Here is a 22,142-nt window from a genome sequence, read left to right on the forward strand (position 1 = left end):
CTATTTAATAATTTATTAAATACAGCATAATACTGTACACTCATGTTGATAATGTGCATATTACTACTATACTATACAGACAATTATTTTTAAAATGTTATTGCTGCACATGTTAAATAGAATGTTTCTTTCATTATACAGTGTATGTAATGTACAAAATCAAATTCAATGTGCCACGAAAAACAAAACCACACAACATGTCCTTTGTGCTACAGGTTATGCAGTGATGTTATCGTAAGTTTCAGGATATGGCCTGATTCATGCTCAGTTGTGCACCAGTGGCGTGGCAAAAATAACAGATCTGCAAGCTCAGAGATCTACAAGCGATGTGACTCGTTGTGAGCTTGTAAATCTGCTATGTTCCCACATGACACTGGCACGCAACTAATTTATGTATAAATCAGGCTTAACATTGATGAAACACATGCTACTCAATGGCCACTTGGCAGAACAAACTGACACAATAATTCCACAGGAACAGGAAGTCATGATCCTTCATATGGTGCACGGCTGAAACCCAAGGCTGTTGGTAGCCTGTTTCTATTTCAATGCCAACTCATACATAGCAGCCACCTCCTTGAACCTTGTTGGGCTGACAAAACAGATGCCAGACAACCCGGTTCCATGATGCTATACGCATCTAGTAACGCAGCATTCGCCATTCAGTTCAATTGACCGTTTTCGTAGCAGCCGTATTGACATGAAATAGAAGGTAAACAGTTTCATTAATTCATTCAATTAAAAATTAAGGTTCCTTTTCACTTAGTGTAGCAGAGCCTTTTCAATGAGCCAACATGCACAATAGCAGCACCCTGACACCCTGAAAAGTAATTAGTATCACTGGTAACACCTGTGTTTATCCTGCTATTTAATGTTAAAATGGCGGCTGTGAAAAAGGTCCATTGGTGCATGCCAAGTAAAGTGCAATACGTCAGTCACATCACTGGACCAAGCACATTCAGACTAAAAGAACCAAACAGGTTAAGACTTAGATCTACAACGGGACAAGGACAGCCATGGAATTTCAGTTGTGGTCTGTTTGGCCTTTGGGGTAAACTTCCCATATATCTAATGAAATCAAGTGCCTTACATAAGGGAATTAGAGGCATGGTACAGTCGTATAAACTAAAATAGTGCCATTTAACATTCCTTGTCATTAGTGATTCGTTTTCCATAATATATATTTGTAGAACTATTTGGTGTAAAGGTAGAATGTGTTAATAAAAAGTGCATGCAGGAAACTTCAAGAAAACATGTTAACTGGGACATACCGGTAATACTGCTTGGAAAGATTGTTAACAGAAAAATGACCAACAAAATAATAGTTCCACAGGATAGGACTAGGGGTAAATAAAAGAAAATCCCTGAGGACTACATTCCTACTGATATGAGTTGTAAAAAGATGCTTCATACAAAGTAGATTCTGGAGTGTTAACTCTGAAAGTTTAAAATAAATGGACCCTCGTCCGTCCATTTGTAAACTTTCAGAGTTAAATTAACACAATGTACTTTACATTACTCGTGTTATGCAGTAGTTTTGTTCATTGCACATGGTGATGATATACCACAATTGTCTTCATTATACGCAACTAAACAGGATGACCACATAGTCAGCTCTTTAACATTGTGACAAGTGTCCATGCTTGCTTTTCAATAAGTATAATATTGATTGCAAGGCTACATACAGTTGTTGAGCATATATGGAGGTATAAGTGCATGTTAAAATGCAGCATAAACAAATATTCAACAAGATGTATGAATGAGAAACAATTGTTTTGCTTGTGGCTGGAGGAAGGAAAAACAAGGCAAACAAACTTAAAAAGGAAGGAATGATGGAAGGAAAAAAATATGGAATAAACCGAGGAAGGAAAAACAAAAGGGACCGCGGAAGAATTGAAGGAACAAACCAAAAAATTGGAGGAATTGGTTCTCCTAGCAAGATAGGTCTGTGAGCCCTCCGCCTTCCTCTATGACAGCCTTGGCAAACTGCTTGAAGACCCGGTCCATGTAAGTGTTCTTTCGAGGCCACAGGCCCTCCAGGAAACCAATATGGCCGCCATGACAGGTGATAAGGAGTGCCAGGTTAGGATTCTGCTTCACAGCCTCCACTGGAATGGCTGTAAAAAAAACAAATACAAAGCAAAACTAAACAAAAGATACTGTTTTTTTTTCTCCTGCTAGGTTCTAAGACCGGCTGACTGATGTCGGTCAGCCTGTCAGTCCAAATGTTCAGCACTTTCATAAAATGTGTTTCTCCTCCTGTGGAAACTACTGTACACATCCAGTAGCGTTGTGGGCTGAAACGTACCATGATTCGGTGAGAAGACATCGTCAGCAGCATTCAGACACAGCATTGGCACCTGCACAGATTTCAGCTTGTGGATGGGGCTGGCATCTCGATAGTAATCGTCATTGGTAGGATATCCAAACATTATAGAGGTGAACCTCTCATCGAACTCTCGGATAGTCCTTGCCTGCAGGAATATATACAAAAATTATAGGACATGACAGGTACATCATTTTACTGGATTAGCATCTATGTATTATTTAAGTTGAAAGTAAAGTCTACCTTCATAACATGATCTATGTCGTAACACTTTTCAAGCACTGGTCTGTGTCTGGAGAGGAGAGCAAAAACAGATGAACTGGTTTGAATATCAAGGTCAAGGTGAACTTTATTATCACAAATAAGGAAATTAATCAAAAACATGAAGACAAATAATTACTTTGGTGTTGTTTGTAAAACACACACGTTTTTGTTTCAGTACAACAATGTGACTTACTGACTGACATAAGATCATTTGTGCAGCCCTAGACGGCAATATGTTATTATGCAAACCTCTGACCTCCCAGCCACAGCTGTCTGGGCTGGGATGGGTATATAGGGTCCTGGTGGCTCTAGTAGCTAATCTGGGTTAATCTCACACTGGGCCATGCAGACCTGTCCACAGAGGCTTGTAGGCAGCTGGTGAGGTAGGAGTTGAAGAGGAAGCGGTCCAGGGGTTTCTCCAGTGACGCGGTGCATTCAAACACATCCCAGCCCGCAGAGAAGACCACCACGCCCTTCAGGCAGGTTTCACGACCTTTACGGCCCAGGTAATTGGCCAGCATCATCCTGGACATTGAGGTTTAGAGGATGGGATAACAGGATTGTAAAGGGAAAGCGATAGGGAAATGCTCCATAATTGACCAATTCTTTCCTTCATTGCATTAGCGCAGTGCAGTAAAACTTTTCTTTTTTTGGCATGGCATGCTGAGAAGCTGAGCTGTATCATCTGCATTAAAACTGAGTTATGCCCCAAACAAATGTCCAAAAACAACTAAAACTCCCCTGCAGTGTGACGGTATAATACCCTTTGATTTAAATCCCCAGTCTGCACAGCAAAGTCCTCAGTGTTACTTTAACTCAGAGTGTAAGAATTAATTTGGGTCTAGTGTTACAATTTAGTGAGTAGTATTTTCGTGGCTAAATTATTCAATTTTAAGTGACTTTTCCACAGCATGGTACCAGCTAAACTTGACTCTACCTGCCTATTCTGGATTTTCCATTGGGCAAAATTACCTGGTACATGGTACTTTTTTGGTATCAGCTCTGTTCTTTCAAGTAAGCTGAGGCATGACCAAAAGCTCATGGGTAAACACTGCAGACTACTGATTGGTCAGTGAGAATCATTACTAGCATCAATGCGTCATGACCAGGCAGCAAGTAATCTCCGCGGAAGCCCACTTCTAGTCTAGATGGAAAGTGGGGTCCACGCGCATAGGGTGGATTTTCTTTCGCCACCTGGTTTTTCTTATTCCTTGAAGTCTGTATTTTAAAATTCTGCCAGGTAACAGGCTGAAATAATGACCCATGGGCTTCATTTTAACCCTTTATTACACATATCCTGAACCCAAACCAGAAAATGGAAAAAATAGAAAAGAGCACAACTTTTGAAGGAGACAACCTACAGAGACAAATGTTTTTTATCCCCCATAAAATTTGGACCCAATGAATTCAATAAAGTGGTTATTATTCAGATTCAAGCACATCTTGACTCTATTACAGAACAAAAAACGGGGAAAAAACAAAGCCAAAAACTTTCAGATAACATATATAATTCACACTGCTAATAACTGCTAATACACACTGCTAATAAAGTATTCAATCAATCAATCATAGGGTCCCGCTGGGCATGTATTATTGTAGCAGGTCAGTGAAGGGTCCTGGACATATGCTTCAAAGTGATGCTCTACTCGCAGCACTGGTGGACCAAAGTACTCTACCCCAGTACTTGAGTCAAAGTATAGATACTCCTGGTGAAACATTATTCAACTACAAATGAAAGTTGCTCAGTCAAATTTGTTTCCAGTTAAAGTATTGAAGTTGCTAGATCTAGGAAACTATCTATTTTATGAATGATCTTGGTATCTACCATCATATCATATTTTAGGGTCATCTTTGGCCTAACTCAGTCATGTTAAATGTGCTTTTCAATCCTTCAAGTTGAACCCTATTCTCTCTCTCTATGCGAGGTCAAATTGGCTGCTCCATTCTGCTGATAAACTGGCTACAGATCTTTTGTTTTTGAATTTGGCTCGACGCCGAGATCACTGCAATTGTCGGGATTTATCAATCTATCGTGACTTTGACTTGAGGGTACGGCCCACTCAGATCTCACGTCTGGTCTGAAGACGTGTAAATCCTACACCTGTTTATTCCATCGTAGACCTACGGTGCCGCATTGTCTATAACAATTTGACAAGTATCTGGACACATGTATCCACTCCAAAATGTATATCTAACACACTAATAAATAATCCCTGTGAAAATATAACAAGTGACAATGACAAGCAATTAAAATCAAGCGATGGAAACACCCCCGTGACTCACAGGGAAGACATGATTGCTTTACTTTAGTGTAACTCGAACGCTCACTGCTCGGTAATGGGTTAATAATTAATATACAAGCATAATCCATTCATGACGATGTGATTGGTGTCATTCATGTAGGCTACTTGACAAAGATTGTAGGCTGACGTCACAGAATACATGGTAATCCCACTGGCAAAGACTGCTGTTTCCACAGTGTGCCAAAATGCACACACAGTTGGGTTTGCAAGTAGGTGTGTGTGTGTGTGTGTGTGTGTGTGTGTGTGTGTGTGTGTGTGTGTGTGTGTGTGTGTGTGTGTGTGTGTGTGTGTGTGTGTGTGTGTGTGTGTGTGTGTGTGTGTGTGTGTGTGTGTGTGTGTGTGTGTGTGTGTGTGTGTGTGTGTGTAGTCGGACGTGGACATGACAGGCAGTGAGGCGGGCGGGGGAAACTCTTCTTATTGTCTTTCCATACTTTGTTTGGTCGTATTCCGGTTCTGCATGTAGTCAAATTGTGGTGTTTCGAGAATATTTAAGGGCGTGCTATTTAAATGACGATCGGTTTCAGCCGTCAGATTTATCAAACCTCAGACGATTTGTACACTAGGATTGGCTGTATACGATTGCTTGATAAATCCCACATGGACGTGGGCGTAAGCTGATTCCTGGGCTTGAAATGAGGGCCTTTATGTTTTCAATCGCTAAAGTTTAAAGTATTTTTTAAATCATCATGATAAGCGTTTTGTAATTTATGGTCCCATCGATTTTAAAATGAATGATAAAGTAGGGTATGGTTCTAGGGCTTCTATTGGTTCTACCGCATGAAGACCCGCCCTGGGGGCAGGCCAGCAGGGGAATGAATTCAGCTCATTTGAATTTAGGTGGAGCCATGATTTTAGGTCAGTTTATGGCGAATTTAGAACTTTCAGGGCTGTTGGTGGAGCATTGTACTGTGTTGTGGCTGCATAGTAGATTGCATTCTTAACCTTGAGTGACTTGAACTTGGCGGGGACAAGTAGTTTGCCAAGTACTTGGAACTGCAACTGCTCCTTTGACTATTAGCTAGGATCTTGAAACATTGGGGGCTTAGCCCAGCTCAGAAATCTTTAGATTTTCACCCGACAATTGCAACATTTTCAATGGATACAGATACGGTAAGTAGGGGTGTGCCGATACACTAATTTCACGAAACGATACGATATTTGGCTCACAACTTCGATACGATTTCGATACGATACGATACGCACTTTTTTTATTATGAAAATATATGGAGGAGAAAAAAAGAAAATGCAAACAAATAATTCTGTTTTTGCATTATTCAGACATGCAAACTTGTAGCTTTTCAGCTACAATAGCCGTTTTGAATCCAAATAGTATGACACCTGACCCGAAAAAAAAACATGTTGTCACTCTTTTCACTTCGGGGCCGTTTGCATGCCTGATTATTATGATTGTAAAAAAAAAAAAAAAAAAAAATTCAAAATTTTCAAAAACGATATTTTTTTTTTTTCCAAAACGATACATATCGTCGCGAAAACGTATCGCGATATATCGCGGGACGATATATCGGCACACCCCTAACGGTAAGTAAAGCTGAGTGTCTTGCTTTTCTATTGTCTGTCTTTGACGTACTTCTATGGGCTGGGGTGGCGCCTGTCAGCAGGGGGTGTTGAACAGGAGGAGTAGGAGGGAGACTCTACATACTCCTGGTGGGGGTTCCTCACTGGCTGTTGAGCCAGTAGGGAAGTTAGGGAAATGTCTGACCAATCTGCAAAATAAATGCTCACCAATAGCTTTCTACACAAATGTGTTCATAGAGGTGGTCTACTAGCACCTCTCAATTTGTTCCAACTGAACTCCCATGGGAAACTTCATTGGAGCCAATCAAAGTTGGGGTACTCGGTGGGCCTGGACAAAAAAGGAAAAAAATAAGGGGAAAAAAGGCCAATATGAACTTGTGGGATGTCTAATTATGGGTGTTTGGAGGTCCCGAGGTGATTTAACGATATGATTTAATAAGTGGCCGTTTAAAAAAAGAACAAGCGATTAAGTGTGAGAAAGTTGACATTTCAAGATCATTTTATGGAAATGAGATTTTAGACTAGCTAGAAACAGATCTGCCAATTAACTCATTCCTGTGATAACGAATGATTGCGAGAGAGAGATTTTTAGCGGTGCCAACCGCTCTATACGTGGCTTTGTCCGTTTGTCCGTCCGTCCGTCCGTATGAGCCTGACGGCAAACAAGAAACACATACAAACACACGCACACACACACACACACACACACACACACACACACACACGGCCTTGGACATTGCCTATGCCATCTCTCCTCTCTTTGGCCACACGTGCCACTGCTTATCAAAGAGGGGTCCAGGGACCCCCAATGATGTTATGTCCGTCCGCCCGTTTAGAGCACGGGATTTCAAACAGCTATAACTCCAGTTCGCAGCATGCCACCAAGTCCACAGTTGGTATGTGGACTTAGACCACCAATAGGCACGAGCATGCATTGATGAAGTTATCAAAGAGGGGTCCAGGGACCCCCAGCGCCCGTATGAGCGGATGTCCGTTTAAGCACGGGATGAGCACGGGATTTTAAACAGCTATAACTCCAGTTTGCAGCATGCCACCAAGTCCACATTTGGTATGTGGACTTAGACCACCAATAGGCACGAGCATGCATTGATGAAGTTATGAAAGAGGGGTCCAGGGACCCCCAGCGCCCGTATGAGCACGGGATGAGCACGGGATTTTAAAGAGCTATAACTCCACTTTGCAGCATGCCAGCAAGTCCACATTTGGTATGTGGACTTAGACCACCAATAGGGACCAGCATGAATTGCTCAAGCCCCGCCCCCTCTGTCTTCCCATTGGCTGGCCTTCAAACAGCCATAACTCAAGTTCGCAGCATGCTATGGAGTACAAATTTTGTACATGGACTAAAGCCAGCAATAGGGACTAACTGTCATTACTTAAGCCCCGCCCCCTCTGTCTGCCCATTGGCTGGGCTTTAAACAGCCATCATTCCAGTTTGCAGCATGCTACCAAGTACAAATTTGGTAAGTGGACTCAGACCACCAATAGGGACGAACTGAAATGAGTTAAGGCCCGCCCCAAAGGCACCGCTTCCTTCACACAGGGTGTGATTTTTTTTTTATTAGAAAGCCGTTCGATTATCCTCTGTTCTTTTGATTGATTAAAGTAAGTCCTCTCACGCAAGTATTAAGTTATATACCGTTATAAACAAATTAAAACGGTGGCTTATCAGGCAATACCAGAACTTTTCCTGCCAAGGAGGGCATGTGAAAACGGTCTCTCCAGCAAGTTATGCTCATTTCTTTGCTGGAAAACTTCTGGCACCGTAGTGAAAACGTGGCTTAGCAGTGTTAGAGACAGAAATGTGTGGGGAGGACTCATTGGTATAATGACTAAATTGGTAAAAAGAAATTGGCTACTCTAAATTTCCAGAGCATTAGTGTTAGCATTAGCTTCAACTTTAGCATTGTTTAGTAGGCTCATGAGCATAGGGCTAGAAGTCGCAATGATGACCAGCTACATTGAGGGGAATCCTACAGTGGAAAACAAAGTAGAGTCGACTTGAGCTGGTGCCATGCAGTAAAAGCTGTATCAGACTGCTTCACTTCAGTAAGAAGTGACGCAGTAGCATTGACAACCTTAGTCAGCTTGTAGTGAAGGCCTCTCTTACCCGCCCATGGAGACTCCAGCAGCCATAATTGGAGACATTTCATAGTTCCGCTGGATGTGTTCAATGACCGCCTCCAGGTCCTCAGTGTTGGCAGCACAGTAGGTTCTGGGAGTCTGGGTTGAATCGAAACACAATGCACTCATTCTTTCTTTCACGTTTAAATACAATATTGTCACTGTCGGGTGAAAACCGCATATGTCCAAAAACGTTACTTTTCAGGAAATGGAACGAATTCAACGAAACTTTTCAGAAATACTGAAAATAGCCGATCTACTGTGAGCTTGTAGATCAGATATTTTCACTACTTTTGCTTGACACTCTTGTATGACGCAGTAGGGCATTAAGTGACGAAAAAACATAAAAAGTTGAAATATGGCCTGGGCGGTAGTGTGACGGTCCAGGCACTCTAGGCTGCAATTCCAGCCTGACAGCGTGTTGCGGGTTCGAATCCCGTTCCCTTTGCTGCGTGTCACCCCCCATTTCTCTCCCCATTTCCTGTCAGCCTACTTTCCCTATCCCTCACTAAATAAAGGCATAAAAAAGCCCCCAAAAAATCTTTAAAAAAGTTTAAATATGGAGTTACAAGGTTTCTGCCCGACAGCGACAATATGCATTCATGTCCAACATGGACATAGGGTACAAACATGACCGATATGTTACCTGTGCAGCAAAACACACAGACACTAAGGAAATCTTGAACCAAAATAGCTTAATGATAATTTTTTTCCATGAACTACATTTAAGAGGCAGATAGGTAATGCATGGAATATAGGATCTACCAGGTTATATATATATACATTACAATATACAACCAGGTCACATGTTTTTTACGACAAACCTCACAAACTGTTTATTGTACTCTCCTCTCACACAACACAACCAGAACAAGGCCAGAAGAACGAGCTTGGATAATAGACATGTGTAAGGATATAATTGTGTTTTATATGTATTACTGTATTTTTTAACCCAATAAATCCAGTAAAGAATGTTGCCTTGCTACCGGGTCCGCTAAATTAGTTCGACTTTAGACCTTAGTTTTAGACCTAAATAATTACATCATAAAAATGTAACACTGCACTAACACTGCACCATGCCCATTGGGAAAGGGCATAATCTTTCTGAGCCTGAAACAGTTTGCCAGGCAATAGCCTTTACTTAACGGACACAACAAATCACCTCTTACTTGGAGGAGTCCATTTAACAAGGCCAATTCTTGGGTTGCAGTTGTCTCTCCTCAGCTATGGCCCTTCATTGAAATTCAAGCAGAATGTGCAAGGAAAGTAAATGCCTGCTTTCTGCACTCAGGCTGTGTTCCTCTCATAGGCCAACACAGGTAGAGGACTTTGCAGTGACTTAACATAACAGAGCCCACTGAAGTAAACAAACTCTGGTACACAGCTTGCTGAGATTTAGAGGAAATACTTGTAACATATTCAGCCTTGCTGGTCCTGTAAACATAAAGGGAACCAGCAGTTTTGCCTGATCTCATAGCTACATGTGCTAAAAAAAAAAGTACTGTAACTGCTATTCAAGCAGAGGTCTAGAATTAGGGCAGTAGCATTTGTACTGTTCTTTAGACAGAGGGCATCTCTCACATAGTGGGCCACTCTAAAGCACTGGCCTATTTAAACAATGAAGACTATTCACAATCGGTGGCCACGGAGAACACACTGACAACAACGTATGAATGCTAAGTCATTTTCATGAAATGTTGCACAAATACCCAGTTCATATTAAGGAGAAATATTGCTTCTTCTTTTTTTTACCATCAGTTCTTCATATAGTGCCACATTTTTGTTTTAGTTCAGTTGAGGTCACCAAATCTCAAAGAAACTTTCAAATGTGTTATTTAGCATTTTTCATTTTTTAGATTTCAGAGCCTGTCTCTTTCAGATAAATGTGCAGCAGATAGTCAGTGTGGGAAAACAACAATGGCAACTACAGTACAAGGCATAGACCAGCCATTGATGCAATGACATTTTATCAAAAGGAAACATTGTCAGCAAACCTTGGCTACAAGACACTACCATGTCTTGTAGACGAAGGGAAATGGTTGGGTGACACTGATAGTATGATAAGAAGACACTGGCTATTCTGCAGACTTGACAGAATGTGCCCCTGTCCAGAAGCATTCTGTAGGTGTCAATACAGAGTAGACATACATTGCACAGGAGCTTAGGCCCATTTTTTGACTAAATATAACTGAGAGTAGGAGGACAGATGAAACCTGGTGTCTGAACTGCACGTGCCGTGGCAAGGTCATGTGTCTTTGGGTCGACAATAAAATACACTATCTGTCCACCTGCAACTTAATCCCTGCTATGGGTCAACATGGACTGTCTGTACAGTCCACATGGCACGTGTACAATAGACATGCTCTGAGCTAGCTGACTGCTGAAGCACTAGAAAGGGCATTTCTATAATTCTCAATGTCATAATCCAATTTTCCTTTGTAACTACACACACATCTCTGGTGTTTTGGTTGGGTATACAATGTATTTCGAGCTAAAATATAAAAAAAGAATTGAGCAACTGATTTATTTTTGTTTTTGGTGTAAAACATTGTGTATGTACATGTATGAGTCTTACCAACAGCGTTTCACCAGACACCCCTCTGTTGTTGAATACCACACATCTGAAACAGTCAAAAGAAATGTGCTCATAAATTCATATACAGTATAAATTCATTTGAATGACAGTACAGCCATCTTTGTGAGTCCTTTGAATTTGATTCTACAAGATTCTGCTTTTAATCACTTACGCCTGATTCATACTGCTTCATACGACTGTATTGTGTGCCTACAATGATATGCCAAAAATAGAAACGCCAGGTTGAAATAATTATATAATAATCAGAATCAGAATAAAATAGTCCCTTTTATAGTTGTTGTTAGGGGTAAAATCACCTGTACACTGCAACAGTGAATTATTTTAAACGAAGTGACTGTGCATGACGCTAGTCTACAAGTTAGCCTACTGACTGCCAAGTGCACATTCACAGGAACACCTTGGCCCAAATGTCTTTTTTCCCCTAAATGTTCTTCATTTGAAGAAGGCGAACTGGGAATACAATGAGATATATAACGAGACACAGCTGTATAAAATCATGTTGTTTATAGCTACTGGAGAGTAAAGTCCCCCCCCCCATACACACACGGCTCACTAGTCATCTATTATCTGCAGGAGTCAGACCTGCTGTTTCTATATCACTGTAAGTCAGCAGCAGGGTGCAGTCAAACAGGGGGGCTGGTTGAGGGGAGTGCTTACGTACTACTCACTGCAGCACAGAGCACCATGCTGGACTGGACTAAGCTGCGAAGCTTGTAACAGGATAAACTGTGATTCATTATGCTACACAGACAGTGGTGGATGGGCAAAAGATGCTGAGTTTGCCTGCTGTCTTCCCATTCCTTCCACATTCTGTTTGAAAGAATGAGTGCAGGGAGCACAGAAGGGGTGTTTGTTTGGGGAGAGAATGGTGGAGAGGGGGTGGGGTAGAAATCGGTCTCCCTCTGCATCAATGCGTTTGCAATGTTCGGCGATTACCAAGACAGCGCTGGACACTAGGGTGGCACTGGCACACTTCTCGATGCACCTGCTCACCTGATGTAACTCTACACATTAAATTCCCAGTGTTGATTTAACTCAGACGAGTGTACAAATGAAGTGAAATAAGGGTCCATTTGGCTCCATTTGTTTTCATTTTAACCATTTAGTTCCATTTATACACTCTTCAGAGTTAAATGATCAGTAAGGATTTTACTATGTGTATTCTGTATAATCAATATCGACTTGAATGAAGACATAATTGTATACATGAATGACTCGTATCAATGGCACGCACAGTGTGACAAATGTATGAATCAGGGCTCTGTGGGCACGATGCCCAGTCTCTCTGGCCAAGAGGACCACCCACCTATAGCCCAGATCCCGGCTCTGTTGGACCATGTGCAGTATGTAGGACTCTCTGCTGGTTCCGGTGAGGCCTGGGAGCAGAAGAACTGTGGGTCTGATGGCAGGGTCAGGATGAGAGGGACTGTCATCGTTGTCAAACCAATCCAAAGAGATCTGCCCTCCATCTGCTGCCTTAATGAGCTCACTGCAGAAACAAGCGGGACATCGAACTCAGCAACAAGGATCTGACCAATCCTCGGTTTCTATTCCCTGTGTGTGCGTGCGTGCGTGCGTGCGTGCGTGTGTGTGTCTCACTTCTCTCCCTGTCTTTAATACACACATGACTCTTGTTTTAAAGCATGCTATTATTATTATTATTATTATGCACTCAAGCAAATTATGTAGATATCACAATACTGCAAAGAGATACAAATGCAATACATTGTTGTACATACATTGATGTAGCTTTAATTACAACAGCAGGCGTGCATGTCATTGTCACAGTGTATAAAATGAATGGTGTCTCTTGCAGCTGTTCTCAAATGGCTAAACCTACATGAACATCCGGCAGAGTACAAGCAGAGTGACAAGCTTCTCGGCATAATTGCGTTACCTTGTTTTTTATTCCCAGGTAAAATGATTTACTCCGGCACATCAATCAACAACAGTGTCAAAGGGAATTTGATATGGCGCTAGTGGAGTCCCACACAATGAAACCTCTGAGTGCTGATTTAACGCAAAGAGTGCACAAATGGAACTTTCATTTGGTTCTATTTGTACACTCTCAGGGTTAAATGGACACTCTGGGTTTTACAGTCCACCTGCACACAGCTCATTGTGACAACCGTTTTATTTCCCCTGTGATCGTCCTGTCAGAGTGCTATTCAAGAAGCATCTAGTCAAGAGAAAGGAGGGCTGGGGGGGACCTTGCACCAATGTACTGTATCACTGTAAACTCCTCTGTTAATTTAACTCAGAGAGTGTTCACATGAAACCATAAGGACCTGTAATGGTCCATTTGGTTACATTTTAGGAGGATAAATAAACACTGAGGAATACTATGTTAGGGCAAATGAATTGCCGGGGCTACAAATGTAGGCTGGCAGATGAGGTCATTGATTAGTCCCAGTGCAATCCATCTTAAACCCTACAACACGCACGCACAAAGGCACGGACACACGCACGGCCGCACGGCCGCACGCCCGCACGCACGCACGCACGCACGCACGCACGCACGCACGCACGCACAAACACAGAGCAGTAGAGCAAACCTGGCCAGGCCACGCTGGCGACATCAGCATGAAATTACAGAACCACCATAAAATATGCACCTTAAGGCCAGACTTGAAAGTTAAGGAGGCCCAATCCACAGTGAGCAACCCACAAAGCGTGAGGAGATGATCTTTTATAGGTACTCTATAGGTTCACTGATCCTCTACTAGGAGTGGAATTTCTCCCAGATAGGCTTGGATAAATCAGACAGCTTTCAGGGTCTCTGTCATTGGGCAAACCTTGGGGTAACTTGATTATGGGTGGATGTCTTATGGATGGAGGGAAAATGTGATAACGTCAGTAAACGTCATTGCTGTTACTGGGTTTGATTATAGATGGGTGGCTGCAGGACTTGACATGGCCCCTCTACATTGTGGGAAAGTGTTTCCCCTTGATTGAGTAAAGGCCAGGGCATACAGTCAAAATGAAAGGTAATGTGAATGTCCTTGCTGGAGACATTGCGAATGATAGGACAAACAATCTGGGGCAAATATCCATAACAGAATTATGTGCTGTTGGTAATTGAATGTAAAGTATGGACATCCATGAAAGACAAAAAACAAACAAGCAAAAATGCAGTTATTCCTACATTTAACTCACCTACCAATTCCTAAATAATATGCTACAGATAAACCTAAACATTTTGGGGGGCAAACAGACACCACACTGCACTCATCACAACAAATGGTTTGGAACAGATAACTATGGACTATGGATCCTCAGGCCAGGACTTTGCCTGTGGATTTGTCCACATTTGGGACATCTCTCTAACCACTAATGTCACAACCCACTAAGTTGCACCCCCCCAATGACCATAGGAAATGGCATGGCAATGTTCACATGGTGCATACTCCCTGAAACAGACTTAAAGGTCAAGACCTCTTTGGTAGAGGTTTGGGTCGTATACTGTAGTTACCTTGCCATGATGTAACTCCAAAGGCGGACAAGAAATCAAAAAGAATTGCTCCATTGATTAGAAATTGATGATTCAAAATACGCTCCGATTCTGACAGTATAGAACATCACCGAACCCAGTACTGTTGAAAATGTCAACTTCCTGTTGATTTTACTATTTGAATATTCGGATACGGATCCGCAGATCCAGTCTGGGTTTTCTTCCTAACAGTGTTGCCTTGCTGAATTGGAAGGTGGTTGCACTCTATTTTAATGACGTCACGCGCACGTCGCTTAACACCTACACTCTACAGGTCACAAAATGGACAATTGTGTTGCATCTAGGCTCATTCCTATGTTAATTCACCTGGTGTGAGTCGGGAGCCTTTGTAAACTTTGTTGAGGTGTGAATTTAAAGTTGTTTTAAATCTATGCGCCTGCGCGTGCTCCTGTTCAAATAGGTTCTTGCACAGCGTGCAAGGCCGTCCCATGATGAGCAATGCAACCCTGCTTCCTAATAAGTAGTAAATAATAAAATCTGGGTTTTGTGATGTTCTGAATCTATACTGTCTGAATCAGCTTTGTTTGTGTTCGTTTATGTGCTAAAAGAGTGACTTTGAGAGCTGTTTAACCGTACAATGTAAGTTAATGAGGAGCGTATTTTGAATATCAATTTCTAATCAATGGAGCAATTATTTTTGATTTCTTGTCCACCTTTGGAGTTACATCATGGCAAGGTAACTGCACAACCCAAACCTCTACTAAAGTGGTCTTGCCCTTTAAGCCCACATAATCCCGATGAGGATGATGTATACACCCCTCCCGACCACAGTTTTAAATCATTCCAATGCCGGGGGTATGAAAAGCATTGGCCAATGCCATTGATCCTCGAAAGAATGTACAGTATCTGAGCCGCTACAGTCAGCATGACGGCGCAAAAGGTCCCATTCACCTTTGAGCTTTTGAGTCTTAGTCATGAGCAAGAGTGGGATTTGTTTCCTAGTGTGAAACTTGTATTGAAGGAATCAAGGATCAGGTAATGGCAGACCCAAAGTGACCATGCCAATTTCTTATGCTTTTAATAAACCTGCCCCTCAGCAGGCCTGGAATAGATGGCTAAAATAATTCTGGTATTAAATTACGCTACAGCAAATGTTCCAGCTTTAACATATCCCACACATGTTAGGCTTATCTCTTATCAGACATGCCCATTGATCCCGGGACAAGCAAAGGCTTTCATTTTTGGATGAATTGAGTACAAAGGACCCCAATGGAAACAAGCCATAGGCGTTCTTGAGTTTAAAATCCTCTTAAGACCTTGTATTGAACTGTACTTTCCTGTGCTTTTTTTGGGAAAACTGCTAATAAAGTATTCAATCAATCAATTTTAAGAGACAAAGCAATTTCTCATTTTCTGTGCTCTTGGGGGAGTACTTACTTTCTGTAGCTGACCCCAGGTTTGGCTGTAACAAAGGGTCTCAGCAGGGTCTGGATGCGGCTCTCCCAGCACCAAAAGGTGGGGTAGTAGGTTTCTGACACTACTGGACATTGTTCCCTCAGAAACTGGTAGAACTTCTTACCTCCTGAGATGAGTTGTGGTTTCTACAAAAATAAAAAGAATATGTTGGTTTTAGTGCAAAATTAACATGAAAAATTCTTACACCATGATTGTCACATCTGCAATGTTTTTAGAGTTTGACTTTTTGCCGATGTTTCGGTCTCCCAACCTTTTTCAAGACAATGCCAATGTTTCAGAAACACCATCACAAGTGACAAATAAACTGGTAAATCATGTGTTTGAAGTCAAAGGAGAGTCGTTTTTTGTACTTCTGCATTAAATTACTGGTCATTTTTCAATGTCAGTGATTAAATAGCCACTTATTTTATATATATATATATATATATATATATATATATATATATATATATATATATATATATATATATATATATATATATATATATATATATATGTATATGTATATGTATATGTATATGTATATATATATATATATATATATATATATATATATATATATATATATATATATATATACATATACACACACACACACACACACACACACACACACACACACACACACACACACACACACACACACACACACACACACACACACACACACACACACACACACGTATACATACAGTACAGTATTTCTGAGATTTTGTGAGAATTTCATTTAAACTGTTTATTGTAAGAAAGGAGGAGTCCTCCTTTCTTAGTCCTGCTGGGACTGACCTCTCACCCACTGTCTGCACTGTGTGACTGGCAGGAGGTCTGCAGAACACATCTGGAAGAAGCTGCATGATTGGCTTTTCTACTTTAGCAAATTTACCAACTACACATTAGCTTTACACATACAGTGTGTGTGTGTTTAAAGGAGACACACCATGAATTTAAAAAAAATATTTGATATTTAATATCATATGGTGTATGTCCCTCAAACCATTTTCAAAAGGTTTGAGCCTAAATCAACACTCAGATATACTCATCCCAAGTCAATTCTCTCAGGCTTATAAAGCACTTTCAGCTGCAATACCAAAACGTCCAGTTGGCTAGGGGGGTGCTGTACTGCGGTACTGAGCAATTCTGTCTGTCAAAATACATGGGCAGAAAGTTTGGTGAGGTAAGCAAACTTGCCATTCTGAGATGGCCTGTTCAGACACGCCCATTCTGAAAATCTCTGAAATGAGAATGAATGACTGAATGTTAAAAGAAAATATTTTTTGGGGTACAAGAGACACTGGGGAGCCAAAAAAATAAAAAATAAATAAAAAAAAGTGAAATTCATGGTGTGTCTCCTTTAAGATTAATACAAATAATATACTGTATGGATATGGATATGGAGTGACCTAGTAAATGTATTGCATAAAGCCCATTATTTTGGCCTAAAGCCATTCTGTAGCAGACTAGCCATCTTAATCTGTGATCCTGGAGTCTACTCTATTATTTATTATTTTAGATATTACATGACATTTGATTCTTTATTTGGACTATTATTTATTTTTCATAAACTTCTGCTGCATTACCTTTCGGCAATAGGCTACATTTCATGTGTAGCTTGGTTTGTGATAACTAATCATATTGTTATGTAAGACTTTGTTAAGCCTTTCCAGTGAACAATGAACGTATTGTGACCCAACACTGACAGCATAAGAACTTCAATTGCCATTCGTTTCTTAGCCGGGGTCTATTGAGTCATCAAAATGTTACAATAGCTTAAGACATTGACTTGTGTAATTACTAATAGCTAATACATAATAACATGCCACTCATCCCACCTCAAGGGGATGGCTAATAGAAGACCTGGGGTGTTCAACAGGGGGCCCGGGACCCCTAGGGGGTTCTCAGAGTTACTGCAGGGGGGTAACCAAATATTTTTGTGATATGGATTTTGTTAAAACCACTTCAACCCTAGAATCCCTATTCTGAGGGGTAGACGAAAATAGCAGATCTACAAGCTCACAACGCCTCACGCTGCGATCGGCTATTTTCGGCAAAGAGGTTTAGTGTAGAGGGAAAAAAGAGCAGATCAAGTACAGAGCCAACGGTCAAGTTTACAAAGTATTGAGGGTTTCAGTGGTTAATTGTCTGAAATAAACAAAAAACGTTAATTCACACAACACTGGTAGTCCATGAAGCTATATCTATGGACATGTTTAATCTGCAACACAATTGAATGCAATGTAGTGGGGGGGGGGGGGGTCCTTGCTTCGTCTTTCTCTCAGCTATAGGGGTCCTTGGCCAGAAAAACGGTGAAGACCCCGTTAGACATCACATCACATCACATCACATCACACATGTGCAGGCGTATAGGCGTCAGGGATACAGAGCAACCTAATCTATGTATCCATCCATCATGCAGCGGTCGTTTCTGGGTGCAATGGGTGGCAATGAGCCTACAGCAGTGCACCTCTAAGGCAAACATAAACGCTGACTAAACTGTGGGCCGTGATATCATATGAAATGGTTCATCAAAGCAGCCGGTTAATAGATCCCTACCTTTGCTACCGATATCAAGTAGTAGCAGGTATACGCTGCGCTGAAACCCAGCACCAGGGACAGACCCACTCCAGATCCGAATAGCCCGACTTTCACTTGATTTTCGAGATACAGCGAGAGGTCCCTTGTCAAAACGTTGAAATTGAAGTCCAGGGAGATCATTGCAAGGTCGCTCTGTTCCCTCGCACTGCAAGGATAAATAGCGGCCGCTGCGGCTCAAGTGGAATGTCAGCTCTCTCCGGATGCCTGCGGTGCTATGAGTGCTGCTATGGGAGCTGCTAGTGTGAAGGAGACGGTCATATGGGTGCTAGTGTGAAGGAGACAGTCAAGGGGAGCTGATCTGGGGGCGATATACACAGTGGCGGATGATGGCGCTCTCTGACCAACTATATGCTACATGGCATTCAAGCAGATCAGAGTCTGGCACCACCTACAGTTCATAAAGCGGTTCTACACATCTAGGCCTACACAATGCGACAGGCTGTTTTTTGGCCCAGAAACACATCATTTGGAAAATGAAGGAGATTAATATCATAATTATACGTGAGGCGTCAAAGTTCCCACCGACAAATGTGAAACAAATCTGCATAATTAACAATGTGTCAAGCGCTACGGCTATCGATTACAAATAAGAAATAATCAATATCAGCCTAGTGTGTAGGCTATGCGTAGGCTATATATAGGCCTTTAAGTGCTCACTGCTCAGTGACACTATTTACTTGTTACAGGTCTAACAAAATAGACGAGTGTGTATTTCTCACCAAGGAATAAGGAGGCCAATGTTTATTATTCACCACAATATACATGCAACATTTAATTAAACATTGAGCCTCATTCACACACAGAAATGATTAGGCCTATTGAGAATCTAGGAAAAAACAACATGGGATCATTCATGAAATGCAGTCAGAGTCCCTCCATTTTCTTTCTTTTTCCTTAATTTACATGTGCGTGCCCCAGTAGTCATTATTAATGCCAGCTTGTAGTTGGATCATGCCTGCATGTTGATTTGCACAGGTACTTATGTGCACAATCTGCACATATTCCAGTCTACTTACACAGTCTATTTGTAAGCAGACACCTGCATCACGTGTTTGCCGTGACCTTCTCCAATTAAAATCAAACCTTTATAAGCGTAATCATGAGTAGCCTACCAAGCACTGCAGGCACAGTTTATTAGACACAGACAGCATGTCTGTGACAGGTGAGGAGCTGTCGGATTAGGATAGCTCTGGTGTCTGGTCCATTAGCGTTCTAGCATTCTAGAACGCTATATGGACCAGAGCTAGGATTAGGATATAACACTGACGCAAGACTGCACTGTCTGTCAAGTAGCGGGCTAGTGGTTAGACAATAAAACATATTAAATTAATAATAATAATGATAATAATAATAGATGACACAATTTGGGTTGGTGTAGCATTATTATGATGATCAGCTATAAGCCAAAACATGAATGTGTATTGATTTGCATTTCATACTAAGTGTGCATTGGTAATGGACAGGTTGGATGAAGTCAGGGCATGAGGCACCGTGGAGTGGACGATGTTCACAGACATGGACAACATTGTGATATAAGATGAGGGAACAAGTTGAAGAGAGTCTGGAAAGGTGGAGGCAAGTAGCCTAGGCTACTAGAGAGAAGTCAGAGTAGAGGTGGCGAAGGTGAAAGAGTTTAAATAGCCTACCTGGGGTCAACTATCCAAAGTAATGGGAAGTGTGGAAGAGAGGTAAAAAAAAGAGCATGTATAGGGTGGCATAGATGGAGGAAAGTGTCAGGAGTGATTTGTGACAGAAGCAGCGCCAGGGCCCCTCTTCACAGTTAATCCAGTGTTTTTTTTGTTAAAATATAAGTGTTAAATATAGCTGCAAGCAGCGATAATACGGGGCCAGTGAATAGAGAGAGAGAGAGACATGGAAACGGAATAGATTGAAGAGAGAGAGAGTGACATGGAAACAATAGATTGATGAGAGAGATGGAAACATAATGGTTTGATTGGACATCTCAACCTACTGCCATTAACAGGATTCGAACTCTCAACCTTCAGACTAATAGGCTGCAACACTACCTATAGTGCTATAGCTTTGTCCAGGCTGATATTGTCTGTTGAAGATCATAAACTCTTGCCTTCTTTCATGAACCAAGCCCCTGTTTCACTAACACTAAGATCACTCGTTCACAAGCCATTTACCAATGAAGAAATTGTACATCTCCTCAGAACCAAAACTAATGAAAGTAGCTGATCTACAAGCTCACAAACCATGAAAAGTTGTGAGATTGTAGATCAGCTATTTTCAGAATGAAGTATGTCATACGTAAAAAACGTACTCTCAAATAAGCATTTCAGGTTATCTTTACCATTTGCACATGTATTCATTGATACAGTCATGTTGTTTGCAATTCAACTTAAATTAAGTCTACATCAAGTGAGGCTTGAACTGGCGATCTTGAGATTGTGAGGCATTCATTTAAGGGAGACGCCATTGGCCCAACAGACAAGTAACTGTGAAAAAGGAGATCACACAGATGATACAGTTTCACGCAAATAGCTGAAAAATCCTGGGTTTAAGTGTTTTTCAAACTGCTCAAAATTGCGGACAATCTAAGGGCGGAGCTTAATGGTCAAATCGATACGTGTGTTCCTCATGAGTCAAGGCACATGTGTAAGCAAGTTTCACGACTTTCGGCCAAACGAGGCATGACTTATGCCTGTTTAAAGTCTGCATTTTCAAAAAATTGCTATAGCGCCCCCTTTTGGCCAATTGGAGTGAGATTGGTTTCAGTGATATTTGGAATGACCCTGTACATTTCTGCAAAGTTTCAAAGAAATGTGAGTCAGCATGTATGTTTTAGGCACAGATGAATAATTTTCATAAAACTGTAATAGTTAAAATCTATCTCCTCCTGGGATTTTTGAGCAATCGGCACGAAACGTTTACCACTTGAACTTTGGACCTCTGCCTACAAAAATTTCCAACGGATTTTCCATAAGTGAAAAAATGCAGAAGTTAGGAGCCAATGACTGTTTTTCATATAATTCAAAATGGTGGGAGATCTAAAGGTCAGAGGTCGAAAGTCAGACCACGAAAGTTGTCGGGCATGAAGAGACGCATGTGTGTATCGAAGTTTCATGGTTGTAGGTCAAACAGGGCATGAGTTGTACCTGTTCAAAGTTGGCACTTTCAATTGAGTGCTATAGCGCCACCCTTTGACGAATGAGTGTGAGAATTATTTCTTGGTAGTTTTTCATGAGCATCTACCATATGGCCGAGTTTCGTAAAAAGCGTATGCACGGTTAAGCCAGAACTGGCAAAAACAAGTATTTTTCAAACTGCTCAAAATTGCGGAAAATCTAAGGGCGGAGCTTAATGGTCAAATCGATACGTGTGTTCCTCATGAGTCAAGGCACATGTGTAAGCAAGTTTCACGACTTTTGGCCAAACGAGGCATGACTTATGCCTGTTTAAAGTCTGCCTTTTCAAAACATTTCTATA

General features: G+C 41.4%; 1 protein-coding gene across 1 annotated transcript; it reads right to left on the bottom strand.

Moving 5' to 3' along the window:
• Window positions 1–494: 494 nt before the first annotated feature.
• On the bottom strand, window positions 495–18,823 carry abhd3 (abhydrolase domain containing 3, phospholipase). Its single transcript, XM_084057637.1, has 9 exons — window positions 18,648–18,823; window positions 16,059–16,222; window positions 12,477–12,659; window positions 11,150–11,195; window positions 8,561–8,673; window positions 2,942–3,115; window positions 2,570–2,618; window positions 2,309–2,474; window positions 495–2,117 (listed from the first exon to the last, which is right to left on the bottom strand). Exons 1-9 carry the CDS (start codon window positions 18,807–18,809, stop codon window positions 1,933–1,935), a joined length of 1,242 nt encoding a protein of 413 aa, XP_083913763.1. The 5' UTR covers window positions 18,810–18,823; the 3' UTR covers window positions 495–1,932.
• Between the last annotated feature and the right edge of the window lie 3,319 nt (window positions 18,824–22,142).

Source organism: Gymnoscopelus microlampas (assembly GCF_963454915.1).
Source record: "Gymnoscopelus microlampas genome assembly, chromosome: 5".
NCBI classification, from domain to species: domain Eukaryota; kingdom Metazoa; phylum Chordata; class Actinopteri; order Myctophiformes; family Myctophidae; genus Gymnoscopelus; species Gymnoscopelus microlampas.

Coding starts and splice junctions, on each gene's coding strand:
- abhd3 (XM_084057637.1), bottom strand. CDS start 18,809: ATGATCTCCCTGGACTTCAATTTCAACGTTTTGACAAGGGACCTCTCG. Junction 2,619..2,941: donor CTACAAGCCTCTGTGGACAG/GTCTGCATGGCC, acceptor TCTCCTCTCCAG/ACACAGACCAGTGCTTGAAA. Junction 2,118..2,308: donor TGTCTTCTCACCGAATCATG/GTACGTTTCAGC, acceptor TTTTTTTTACAG/CCATTCCAGTGGAGGCTGTG.